This window comes from Bison bison, unplaced genomic scaffold, assembly GCF_000754665.1.
Source record: "Bison bison bison isolate TAMUID 2011002044 unplaced genomic scaffold, Bison_UMD1.0 scf7180017864200, whole genome shotgun sequence".
Lineage (NCBI taxonomy): Eukaryota > Metazoa > Chordata > Mammalia > Artiodactyla > Bovidae > Bison > Bison bison.
The window spans coordinates 433,268-447,343 of NW_011494772.1; the positions used below are offsets into that span (position 1 = coordinate 433,268).

Below are 14,076 nucleotides of genomic sequence, written 5' to 3' on the forward strand. Positions count from 1 at the left end.
CTCTTGAAGAATTTTCCACAGTTTATTGTGATCCACACAGTCAGAGGCTTTCAAACTATTTTTCTGAGTAGTTGTACCATTTTGTATTACCACAAGCAACTTTGGAGAGATCCAGTTTCTGTACGTTCTTGAACAGTGCATTTGTTATTGTTGCTATTTTTCATATTAGTCATTCTGTCAGTTGTGCAGAAATATCTCGCTGTGGGTTTAGTTTGCATTTTCTTAATGGCATATGATGAAGAACTTGTTTTCTTGTGCTTATTTGCCATCTTTATATCTTCTTCAGTGAAATGTCTGTTCATGTCTTTTGACCATTTTCTAATTGGATCATTCATTTACTGTGGAGTTTTGAGAGTTCTTTATATAGTTTAGATTCAACCCTTTTGTGGGGTGGTATGTGGTTGACAAATATATTTATACCAGTCTTTGCTTGTGTTTTCATCCTCTACATGTGGACTTCCACAGAGCTAAAGTTCTTTGTTTTCTTTAAATTTAATGAAGGCCAGTTTATCTTTTTTTATTTTTTTCCCCTTTTAGAGATCTCTTTTGGTGACAAATCTAAGAATTCTTTGATTCTCCTATATTTTCTATTAAACATTTATAATTTTATGTTTAAGTCCATAGTCCATTTAAGTTACTTTTTGTGCAATCAGTGTCTAAGGTTTTTTTTTTTTTTGTCTAAAGATGTCTATCACTTCCCGCATGATTTGTTGAAAAGTCTAACCTGCTTCCATTGAATTCTTTTAACACAACAGTCAAACTTAACTGGGCATATTTGTATAGGTTTATGGCAATAGCACCCCACTCCAGTACTCTTGCCTGGAAAATCCCATGGATGGAGGAGCCTGGTGGGCTGCAGTCCATGGGGTCGAGAAGAGTCAGACACAACTGAGCGACTTGACTTTCACTTTTCACTTTCATGCATTGGAAAAGGAAATGGCAACCCACTCCAGTGCTCTTGCCTGGAGAATCCCGGGGACGGGGGAGCCTGGTGGGCTGCCGTCTACGGGGCCGCACAGAGTCGGACACGACTGAAGCAACTTAGCAGCAGCAGCAGCAGCATGGATTGTGAATAGACATATACAAATACTACACTGAATCTAAATAATACAAAGTGTCTTAAAATAATACAGATCTACTGTCATATGTTCACAAATCTGAAATGATCTTCCTAGACTAAAAATCAAGGCTTGGTAAGGCTGCATTCCTTCTGGAGGTTCTATTTCTTTGACTTTTCTATCTTCTAAAACCCACCTGTATTCTTTAGTTCATGAGCCCTCCCCCTATCTTCAAAGCCAGCTGGGTAGCATCTTCAAATCTCTGTCTTACTCTGACAACCCAAGCACCTTTTAAGAAAGATCCCTGTAATTACATTGGGCCCATCCAGGTAATCCAGAGAAGGCAAATGGCAACCCACTCCAGTATTCTTGCCTGGAGAATCCTGTGGACAGGGGAGCCTAGTGGGCTGCTGTCCATGGAGTTGCACAGAGTCGGACACAAAGACTGAAGCGACTTAGCATGCATGCATTGGAGAGGGAAATGGCAACCCACTCCAGTATTCTTGCCTGGAAAATCCCAGAGACAGAGGAGCCTGGTGGGTTGCTGTCTATGAGGTCCCACAGAGTCGGACATGACTGACATGATTTAGCAGTAGCAGCAACATCCGGGTGATCCAGGATAATCTCCCCCTCTCAATGTCCTTAACTTCAGCAGATCTCTGAAGTCCTTCTTGCCATGTAAGGTGACATATTCACAGACTCTGGGTATTAGGATGTGAACACCTGTGCTGCTGTTGCTGCTGCAGCCCACCAGGCTCCCCCGTCCCTGCCATTTCCTTCTCCAGTGCATGAAAGTGAAAAGTGAAAGTGAAGTCGCTCAGTCAGGTCCAACTCTTAGCAACCCCGTGGACTGCAGCCTATCAGGCTCCTCCATCCATGGGATTTTCCAGGCAAGAGTACTGGAGTGGGTGCCACTGCCTTCTCCTGTGAACACCTGTGGGCGGGCATTATTCTGCCTAATACAGTCTGCCCTCTGGTGCCCGGTGATTCACACTGCAGTTATGGGGGATGGCAGCAGCTGCTGCTGCTGCTTCTGCTAAGTCATGTGTACTCTGTGCGACCCCCTAGACGGCAGCCCACCAGGCTACCCCGTCCCTGGGATTTTCCAGGCAAGAACACTGGAGTGGGTTGCCATTTCCTTCTCCAGTGCATGAAAGTGAAAAGTGAAAGTGAAGTCGCTCAGTCGTGTCTGACTCTTGGGACACCATGGACTGCAGCCTACCAGGCTGCTCCGCCCATGGGATTTTCCAGGCAAGAGTACTAGAGTGGGTTGCCATTGCCTTCTCTGACGGGGGATGGCTAAGCACCTCTGAATTCCATTGAGCAAAATTTAAAAAAAAAAGCAAAGGAAGATACAAACAGGCTGGAACTCTATTTCGTGTACCAAAATCTGCATTAATTTCCTATTGCTGTATAACCAACTACCACAAACTTAGCAATTTAAAACATTTCTGTTATTATCTCACCCTTTCTTCGAAGGACATCTGTTGTATTCAAAGTTCCCTCCCACCCTCCAGGTAAAGGATTATACAAAGAGGTGAATCAGAGGGAGTGGGAATCATAGGAACCATTTTAGAATTCTGCCTGTCAGTGTGCAGGACAGAGAAATGAGCCCCCTTTAGAAAGATTGTGTTGAGTGAAAGAATAGTCTCTTTTTAGGCTGTTAATTCTGTGGAGCAGCAGCTTTCATAGGATAGTCAGAGAAAGGGATTTTGCTGGATGTCTGAGTGGTGAGAAAACAAAACAAAGCAAAACAATGCAGAGTTTCACAATGGCAGCCTAAGGAGGAAAGCATTTCATGGAAAGGGGTAGGGACAGCATTCTTTTCTTGTACAGCAAGCGTTTGCCTAAGAAAGGACTTAGGACGCAATCATAATCTGAAATTTCTACAAGTTCATTTGCACTGAAGAGGTTTGAGAGGTACAGAAGCCACACTGGAGACTGAGTAACAACCCAAGTGGAGACAAAAATGTGCGCACTGTTGACTTATCTCGGAGAGGCAGCAGTGAATGGTGGCGGGAAGTGAGATCTTAATTCCCTGCCCAGAAATTGAACCTGGGTAGCCTGGATGAGAATCAAGAATCCTAGCCACCCGACCAGCCAGGGCTAGAGGCTGGAAGCTATTTTTCCCTGGATCTTTGACCTCAGTGAAAAATGCATTTATCACGGAGGCAGAAACCGTAAATGCAGGTACAAAGTTTATTATTAGAGGCATAGCATAACAACAAGTGGGAAAGCACACAGAGAAATGGTTGATTTAGTTAAGATGGAAGCAAAGCAGAAATGCACACTCAGAGAGAAGGGTGTGGTGAAGAGCAGTGAGGTAAAGAGGCCATGCCATGACTCTTACCTTTAGGTGTTTCCAAGAGACAAAGACTGGCTATTTACCCTGTGTCTGTTGTTACTTCCATTTTGGAGGGCAAACAGGAGGCTGATTGTAAATGCCTTAACTGGAGCCCACCCATCTCTTATCTCAGAAAACACCAACAGAAGGCTGGTTATAGGTATTCTGTGGGAAGCCCACTTCTTCCTGCCTCATGAAATGCAAACAGAAGGTCAGCTGTAGATATCTAACCTGGAGCCCATCTATCTCCTGCCTCAGGATGATATTTATTTCATGATAATCAGCTTTTATACATTGAAATAATAGTTGTTTTCATTTATTTTAAGAAAGGAACAAGACACTCTTCTTGCTAACTTTTTTTTTTTTTCATTCCAAGCTAAATGGTAGCAAGTATATCTGTACCTTGTGGAAGTTATTGAAAGATCTACTGCACAACACTTTACTGTAGTCATTAATCAAGAAGTAGCAGCTGTTACAGAAAAAGAAAAAAGTTGCCAAAATCCTACAGTGCAGTGACCAAATCATCTGCACAAAAGTGAGCACATGCACACCCACACACAACACCACTGTCATTTGGATAGTCTGTACAAAAGCTGTGATTTCAGTAAAAGTTCAACAAAGCTATTTTTGTTCTGTAGGTGTGCTTGTATCTGTGTCATAATTTGGATTGATATGATATATACCCTAAGTTTGGGTTATAAAGTAAGAATAGTAATGATGTATTGAAATTATTTCCTGTCTTGCATTTAGTTACTGAAAGAATATAAAGATGAAGATTGGAACATGGGCAATATAGTGTATACACTCACAAACCGACGCTACCTTGAAAAGTGCATTGCCTACGCAGAGAGCCATGATCAGGTAAATAAGTATGTGTGTAAACCGTTCTCTCTCTGTGCCTGTATGTGTTAACGTATCTAAAATAAGCATATTTCAATACAAATTTCTATAGTTCAATACAGTTAATGCAATGTGTTATATGTCTGTTTTATGTGACAGCTACTCTTACTTGAAAAAAGTTTCAGGGACTTCCATGGTGGTCCCGTAGTTAAGAGTTTGCCTTCCAGTGCAGAAGGTCCAGGTTCGATCCCTTGTCAGGGAGCTAAGATCCCATGCATCTCACAGTCAAAAAGCCCCAAACATAAAACAGAAGCAGTATTGTAACAAATTCAGTAGACATTTTAAATCAAAAAACCTTTAAAAAAGAAAAACATTAAAAAAATTACTTTGTAGATCCATAAATTTCAGCTTCAAAATGCAATACTACTTTTACCCTGCCAAACTGTAATTAAACGACTGTGAATGACAGTTGCAAGTGCTATCTTACAAGTTTTCCTTTGTTGTCACAAGAAGAATGTTGGTGCTAATCCAGGTTAATTTTAATTTCCTTTCCATTTTATGTTTCCTTCTAAAGATTTTCTTTTATGGCTTTTCACTTGCTTTCATCATTTTCCCCCCTCAGTCACTAAATCTTTTGCTGATTGATCACCCTGATCTCTGTCCCTCTGTTTTAGTCCATCGTCTATAATGTAGCCTGAGATATTTTCCAAAGGGCAAAGCTAATTTTGTTAACCCAGATCTTTTGGTTAAAGTTTCTCACACACAACCTGTCATATCTTGGCTCATGCCAAAGTCTATTCTCGGTTCAATCCTCCAAGTGTTCTGTTCTTCAATACTGTAAAACTTTCACCCATTCATAAATAGGTCTGCTGCTGCTGCTAAGTTGCTTCAGTCATGTCCAACTCTGTGTGACCCCATAGACGGCAGCCCACCAGGCTCTCCTGTCCCTGGGATTCTCCAGGCAAGAACACTGGAGTGGGTTGCCATTTCCTTCTCCAATGCATGAAAGTGAAAAGTGAAAGTGAAGTTGCTCAGTTGTGTCCGACTCTTAGTGATCCCATGGACTTCACCCTACCAGGCTCCTCCATCCATGGGATTTTCCAGGCAAAAGTACTGCAGTGGGGTGCCATTGCCTTCTCCCATAAATAGGTCAGCCTTGTCCCAATCTTATACTTTCCCCACACACATGCAAATGCATACTTCACCTGGGAAGCTACTATAAAGAACTAATGCTCTGACTCATGTGTGTTTCCTGAAGCTTTCATCCAGGTGTATAGGGGAAAAAGTGGTTTCCCAATTCTTCATGTTCTCATCACATTTTAAGCAGAATATTTGTTTCCATTTGTATTTGCAGCCTTAGTACTATGACTTCTCCTAGTAGTCACTCAAATAGAGAAGGCCATTTAGTTATTGAAAGCATGTGGATTGTCCCCATAAACAATATAAATTGAAGTCTTTATACTTTAAAAAGACAGTAAACCTTTTGAAATTATTTGCAGTATATGAGTTAAGAAAATTGAAATTAAACAATAAGTTCCTATGTTATTTCAACAGAAATTAACAATTTAAGTTGGAAACTAGTTTTTCAGACGTCTCCTCTTACTATTAAGAAAGTATAAGTAGACCAGAGATCAGCTATCAAGGCCCATGAGCCAAATTCTGCCTGCTGCTTGTTTTTATAAAGGTAATTGGAACACAGGCATACTCATTCAATTATCTATTGTCTATGGCTGTTTTTGAGTCTTAATGGCAGATTTAAGTAGTTGAGACTGAGAAAATAGCCCACTGCCTAAACCATGTACTGTTGGCCTGTATAGAAACTTTACTCATTCATGAAGTAGACATATGAAGTTTTATATCTTCCTAATTCGGGCAGTACTTTCTTTTAAATTGGCTGTGGAACAAATCAAATAAATATCAATGAAAAAAACAGAACCAAAATGTAACAAAATAAGAAATGAATACTATGATTTTTCCTGTGGTCATGTATGGATGTGAGAGTTGGACTGTGAAGAAGGCTGAGCGCTGAAGAATTGATGCTTTTGAACTGTGGTGTTGGAGAAGACTCTTGAGAGTCCCTTGGACTGCAAGGAGATCCAACCAGTCCATTCTAAAGGAGATCAGCCCTGGGATTTCTTTGGAGGGAATGATGCTGAAGCTGAAACTCCAGTACTTTGGCCACCTCATGCGAAGAGTTGACTCATTGGAAAAGACTCTGATGCTGGGAGGGATTGGGGGCAGGAGGAGAAGGGGACGACAGAGGATGAGATGGCTGGATGGCATTACTGACTTGAACGATGTGAGTCTGAGTGAACTCCGGGAGTTTGTGATGGACAGGGAGGCCTGGCGTGCTGCAGTTCATGGCGTCGCAAAGAGTTGGACACGACTGTGCGACTGAACTGAACTGAACTGAACTGACTGAATATTAATTTAAGGATAAGTAAATCCCTTGTCAAGAATATTCAGTTCATTTCAGTCTCTCAGTCATGTCCGACTGTTTGCAACTCCATGGATGGCAGTAGACAGGCTTCCCCGTCCATCACCAATTCCTGGAGATTACTCAAACTCATGTCCATTGAGTCGTTGATGCCATCCAACCATCTCATTCTCTGTCGTCCCCTTCTCCTCCTGCCCCCAATCCCTCCCAGCATCAGGGTATTTTCCAATGAGTCAGTTCTTCACATCAGGTAGCCAAAGTTTGGAGTTTCAGCTTCAGCATCAGTCCTTCCAATGAATATTCAGAACTGATTTCTTTTAGGATTTACTGGTTGGATCTCCTTGCAGTCCAAGGGACTCTCAAAAGTCTTCTCCAACACCACAATTCAAGAGCACTGGGACGACCCAGAGGGATGGTATGGGGAGGGAGGAGGGTTCAGGATGGGGAACACATGTATACCTGTGGCAGATTCATTTTGATATTTGGCAAAACTAATACAATTATGTAAAGTTTAAAAAAAAAAAAAACAAAAGCATCAATTCTTCAGTGTTCAGCTGTCTTCCAACTATCTTTTCCATTTATGTCGAACTATCACTTCCATTCATGACTATGGAAGAACCATAGCTTTGACTAGATGATGGACCTTTGTTGACAAAGTAATGTCTCTGCTTTTTAATATGCTGTCTAGGTTGGTCATAACTTTCCTTTCAAGGTAAGTGACTTTTAATTTCATGGCTGCAGTCACCATCTGCAGTGATTTTGGAGCCCCAAAAAATAAAGTCTCTTGTCGTTTCCACTGTTTCCCCGTCTATTTGCCATGAAGTGATAGGACCGGATGCCATGATCTTAGTTTCCTGATAGTTGAGTTTTAAGCCAGCTTTTTCACTCTCCTCTTTCACTTTCATCAAGAGGCTCTTTAGTTCTTCTTCGCTTTCTTCCATAAGGGTGGTGTCACCTGTATACCTGAGGTTATTAATATTTCTCCCAACAATCTTGATCCCAGCTTGTGCTTCTTCCAGTCCAGCGTTTCTCATGATGTACTCTGCATAGAAGTTAAACAAGCAAGGTGACAATATACAGCTTTCATGCACTCCTTTCCCAATTTGGAACCAGTCTTTTGTTCCATGTCCAGTTCTAACTGTTGCTTCTTTGTCTGCATACACATTTTTCAGGAGGCAGGTCAGGTGATCTGTTATTACCATCTCTTTAAAAAATTTTCCACATTATTTTGTGTGTCAAGTATATAACAACATGAAAATTAAAATACATTGCAAGCTTCTAGCCAACTGTAGCACATTTGGGTTCCCAATTTATGTTTATTTTATATGAATGAATAAAAGAATAAAGAAATGAGTAAAATAAACAAATTAAAGATGAATCTGATAGATTAATTTCATAATTTTTCTTCCAAGATGTACAGAAACAGTATGGAAGACTTATTTCATACTTTAAACATCCATGTAATTCCACCTTGTATTAAAAATTGTCAGGAATATACAAAAAGATGTAAGTTACCTAATTCTTCCTAAAAGCAAACATACACTGAATTTTAAACCTAATAAAAATTACAAATATGAATATATGAAAATAGTTTAAACTTTAAAATAGGTTTATAAAGAAAAATATTTTTCTAAAAATGAAAATAATTGTACAGTTATAGGGTGAGGAGATTATGGTTTAAGCTCTGTGTTTCTCTATATATTCTTCCTGTCGATAAATAATCCTTGGCATTAGTTAGCTACTTTTAACCATAAATCATTCCAATTAAGAGACCTTTTCTGCTGCTCAGGGTGTTTCCAAGTTACCTGCCCCATTTGTCAACTATTATATTTTCATATAAAACAAACTCGTTCTAGATTAGATTTCAAATATAATAAGAAAGCAAGTTCTACATTTTAAGAAAAAGTTGTCAGTTTGCTCCTAAAAGGAAAAAAGGTCCATTGTAATATATTTATGTACATGTTTTATGTACATAAGTGCTGCTGCTGCTACTGCTACTAAGTCGCCTCAGTTGTGTCCGACTCTGTGCGACTCATGGACTGCAGCCCACCAGGCTCCTCCGTCCCTGGGACTCTCCAGGCAAGAACACTGGAGTGGGTTGCCATTTCCTTCTCCAATGCATGAAAGTGGAAAGTGAAAGTGAAGTCGTTCAGTCGTGTCAGACTCTTAGCGACCCCATGGACTGCAGCCCACCAGGCTCCTCCGTCCATGGGATTTTCCAGGCAAGAGTACTGGAGTGGGGTGCCAGATAGTGACTATTGGGAAATACATGGAATTAATACTAATTCACACACTTCTCCTGTACTGTTTTTGTGAAATCACGTGTTACTCTAGCATAAATGACAACTCCCTAGTATTTATTCTTTGCATTTACATCAATGACTTTTATTTTATTAGGCACTTGTTGGGGATAAGACGTTGGCATTTTGGTTGATGGATGCTGAAATGTATACCAACATGAGTGTTCTGACCCCATTTACTCCCGTTATTGATCGTGGAATACAGCTTCACAAGATGATTCGACTCATTACTCACGCACTCGGTGGAGAGGGGTATCTCAATTTCATGGGTAAGTATGAATTGAACTTATATCCAATCTGTGTTTAAAATGTTAACCAATATTATATATGACACAAGTCATGTAGGATATTGTGCTGTAGCTGTTCAGGTTTAAAATAGAATATTATAATTTTATTTCCGTAAAACACTGTCATGTGTAAACTGTAAAAATTAAATTACTTTAAGATTATTGTTATACTAATATATGATGCAAAATTAACCTAATGGCTGGTATCTTATTTAATACTGTTGTCAATAAGTGGGGTGAAAATTTTTTTAAACATAGAATTGTTATTCTGAATTTAATCATTCTGATTTATTTCATTATCGTAGTGTTTGCACATTGAACATAGAAGGATATAATTGTCATGTCATAACAACATACTGAGCTAATATTATTGGTCTTCTTTGAGGTAACTGTACACCAGTACATTTGTATTATAAATGTGGAAACCAAGGCCCAAGGTATTGTGATGGACAAAAAAGATACTTATTTAAAAAAAAATAGGAAACATGACTATTCAAAAGTCATTTCTGTCTGAAGGATCTTGAATTATAAAATATACAATCAACCAGCACTGTTTTCTGTTCTATTTGGTCAACCAAAACCATTTGAGTTTTAGGAAATTTTACCAGTTTTTAGGGTAGAGAGAACTGGAAAGATGGGGGAATGGCAGCCTGACTTAATTTTCTATAATAAAAGCCTTAGAAAGTGAAAAGTGAAAGTCACTCAATTGTGTCTGACTCTTTGTGACACCATGGACTATACAGTCCATGGAATTCTCCAGGCCAGAATATTAGAGTGGGTAGCCATTCCCTTCTCAAGGGGCTCTTCCCAACCCAGGAATCACTTCGGATTAATTCATTTCTACCTGGAAGTTTTTATTTAAAAAATTTCTGATCAGACTTATAAAAGTCTCTATCATTTGCTGTCTTGAGACTAGGAAGCTAAATCCAATAAAGCACATACCAGATTTTCCCTGTACAACCTGTACCTTTCAGTGCATCCTTCTCCTCTCAACCTGTCAGGAAGTGACCCTCGTGACCTTGAGATTGCACTTTGTCTTGCAGGCACCAACCTGGGCTTTCTGGGTGGACTTTGCAGGCATTGTGTTCATAAGGAAAATCAGCCTCAGTTCCTTAAAGGCAGCTGGTCCTCCCAGACACAGTGAACATCATTCACAAGTACAGTCTTTCCTAGTAGAGAAACAAAATCAGTGATGACCTCTGAGTTCATGCCATTGTTCCTGTCATTAATTCTTGAAGCCCACTGCATCCGAGAATTCTATTGATCCAGACGTAGTTTACTGCTTTAGTCTGGAAGTTGTGTAAGCATTGTCAGCTCAGAAGCCTGTACTGAAGAGTTGAGAGTGTCAGTGGTTTGTAGTACCTGATAGAGTTTTTTTCCTGAGACTGTCCTTCGATGAAGACAATCCTAGCCCATAGCAGGTAACATAGAGTCTGAGTAAAACAAAACTATCTGCAGATAACAGAGACTTAATGTCCCTAGTTCATTGAATATTGATAACTTTCAGATAAAAAATGTCTGAAGAAAGTTCATAATGAGAACTATTTCTTGAGTCTTGGTATTAATATTTTCCCTGAAGGTAAAAATGGATCATGGACAGCTAAGATCTTAACAAATCTCCAGTAATTTCATAAATTCTTTGAAGTGTTTATATTAATATCACTTTAACTGTATATATTTAACTGAGGGCTGACTGAACTGCTTTTCTGTTTTGGAAACTCTTCTCATAGAACTTTCAATAGTAACCCAACTAAATAAACATAATTATCTATTAGTGTGTCTCTTATACAGAGAAGGCAATGGCAACCCACTCCAGTACTCTTGCCTGGAGAGTACTGGTGGGCTGCAGTCCATGGGGTCACTAGGAGTCGGACACAACTGAGCGACTTCACTTTCACTTTTCCCTTTCATGCATTGGAGAAGGAAATGGCAACCCACTCCAGTGTTCTTGCCTGGAGAATTCCAGGGATGGGGGAGCCTGGTGGGCTGCCGTCTATGGGGTCGCACAGAGTCGGACACGACTGCAGTGACTTAGCAGCAGTCTCTCTTATAAGGTCTGTAAATTGACCATATTTGTGGTATCAAATATAATTTTGAGATTATTTTTGATATAGGACTCAAAGATATATTGAAGTTTTCTTCCTACATTTGTCCTTCAAATAGCTTATAATGTTTAACTCCAACAGAACACTTTTTAAAACTTCCTTCTGGCTCAATATCTTATCTAAATCTAGCATTTCTCTACTAACTTTGAAATCAGTAATCTCTAATATCCTTATGGTTTCTAATTATTGATATTTTATGAAATTTAGTATTTTCCTGTGAGCTCTCATGACTTTAAATATTGTTTTTTCCACTTTCTGATCATGGCACTCTCCTGCCTCTTGGCTTTAATGCCTGCAATGTCCTCCAGCTGACCCGTAGGCCTTGCATGAATGGTCTCCCATGGGTCTCCCCGCTGATGGCCTTGCTCCAGCCAAGTAGACTTTCTTTCAGTTCATTGAATGCACCAACCTCCTTCCACTCTGAGCTCTGTATGTTTTGCTGGTCTCCCCTCTTGGACTCATCGTTCTCAAACACCCCCTGCTATACCTGACAAAATCCTTCATCTGCAAATCTTGTTTCCTTAGGAAAGCCTTTTTCTAAAGCCTCAGACTTCACTAGTTTTACCTATTATACATTTTTATACTGCCCTATTACTTACCTTTTGTGGCACATAAAAAATTATATTTAAAACATTATTAAATATGTGACTACCTTGGTAAATTTAAAACGGAATGAAAATTGGGTCTTATTCACTTAAGACTAGTAGAAATTAGCACAGGATCTAGCACATCGCAAGGCTTTCGTGTTTTACTGAAAAAAGATATTTTGTATATTTATATATATGTATATATGTATATATAATTACCTTGTAATATTTTTAGCAGTGGTTCATTAGTTGCAATCACCACTTGTAGTTTTAAGCAAAGTTATTTTTTTCAAGTGGCATGGAAGAAATAAGTTTTTAAATGATCAGTTAAAGAAATTTAAGACCAAGGAGCAGCAATCTGGTTGTTTACTCATGTTTTAGGCAGTCTAAAACTTGTTAGTTTTCTGGAATTTTATTTTTATTTCCCTCTAGTAGAGAGAGAATGAATTAAAAGAAGTAAGCAACAACACATTTTTGTATTTTTTCATTTAAATATGTTTACCTAAATTTGTCAGGCATTTAGATATATGTTCTGCTTATCAAAAATCATTAAGATCAATGTAAACTTTTCACAATGATACCAGTTTGGTGGATTTACCTTATTTTGTTTGTTTTTATCTTATATACTCCTAATTTTGTGTTTCAAAAAATTCTTTCACTCTGATAATGGCATTTGCAGCAACATAGGTGGGCCTAGAGATTACCATACTGATGAAATAAGTCAATATAGAAAAACACAAATATCATATATCTCTTATTTGTAGATTCTAAAAAACTAGTACAAATGAACTGATTCACAAAGAAGAAATAGAGTCATATATGTAAAATACAAACTAAGAATGGGGAATAAATTGGGAGATTGATATTGACATATACACGCTGCTGCTGCTGCTGCTGCTAAGTCACCTCAGTCGTGTCCAACTCTGTGTGACCCCATAGACGGCAGCCCACTAGGCTCCCCCATCCCTGGGATTCTCCAGGCAAGACCACTGGAAGAGTGGGTTGCCATTTCCTTCTCCAATGCATGAAAGTGAAAAGTGAAAGGTAAGTCACTCAGTCGTGTCCAACTCTCAGCGACCCCATGGACTGCAGCCTACCAGGCTCCTCAGTCCACGGGATTTTCCAGGCAAGAGTACTGGAATGGGGTTCCATCGCCTTCTCTGATATATACACTACTATATATAAGACTTGAAACTGATAAGAATCTACTGTATAGCACAGGGAACTCTACTTGATATTCTATAATGGCCTATATGGGTAAATAATCTAAAAAAGAGTGAATGTATGTATAACTGATTCACTTTGCTGTATAACTGAAACTAACATAATGCTATAAATCAAATACATTCCAATAAAAATTAATTGAAGATTTTTAAAAGCAGAACATTTATTCTTTCTCTCTCTCTAAAACACAATAAATGTAAAGTTGTATTGTTGAGTCACTCAGTCATGTCCAGCTCTTTGTGACCCTGTGGCCTGCAGCACACCAGGCTTCCCTGTCCTTCACCATCTCCAGAGCTTACATAACTCATGTCCACTAAGTCAATGATACCATCCAACTGTTTTGTCCTCTGTCATCTCCTTCTGTTTCCTAAAAAAAAAAAAGAAGGAAAGAAAGAAATCCACTCTGGTTGAAGCAGGGGAATACTTGCTTTTTTTTTTGGCTTACTAGGTTATTTTAATTATGAATAGATAGGTTTATATTTCCTGTTATTCCATCATATCATCATTAGTTCAGTTCAGTTCAGTCACTCAGTCCTGTCCGACTCTTTGCAATCCCATGAATTGCAGAAGGCCAGGCCTCCCTGTCCATCACCAACTCACGGAATTCACTCAGACTCACGTCCATCAAGTCAGTGATGCCATCCAGCCATCTCATCCTCTGTCGTCCCCTTCTCCTCTTGCCCCCAATCCCTCACAGCATCAGAGTCTTTTCCAATGAGTCAACTCTTCGCATGAGGTGACCAAAGTACTGGAGTTTCAGCTTTAGCATCATTCCTTCCAAAGAAATCCCAGGGCTGATCTCCTTCAGAATGGACTGGTTGGATCTCCTTGCAGTCCAAGGGACTCGCCAGAGTCTTCTCCAACACCACAGTTCAAAAGCATCAATTCTTTGGC

The 14,076-nt window shown here is 39.4% G+C and overlaps 1 protein-coding gene across 1 annotated transcript in view; it reads left to right on the plus strand.

Moving 5' to 3' along the window:
• Nucleotides 1-14,076, plus strand: part of GBE1 (glucan (1,4-alpha-), branching enzyme 1) — a 313,528-nt gene that overhangs the window by 221,074 nt on the left and 78,378 nt on the right. Inside the window, exons 11-12 of the mRNA XM_010844338.1 lie at nucleotides 4,153-4,263; nucleotides 9,077-9,248. Of these exons, the coding sequence (XP_010842640.1) occupies nucleotides 4,153-4,263; nucleotides 9,077-9,248 (283 nt within the window). The remainder of the gene's footprint in view (nucleotides 1-4,152; nucleotides 4,264-9,076; nucleotides 9,249-14,076) is intronic.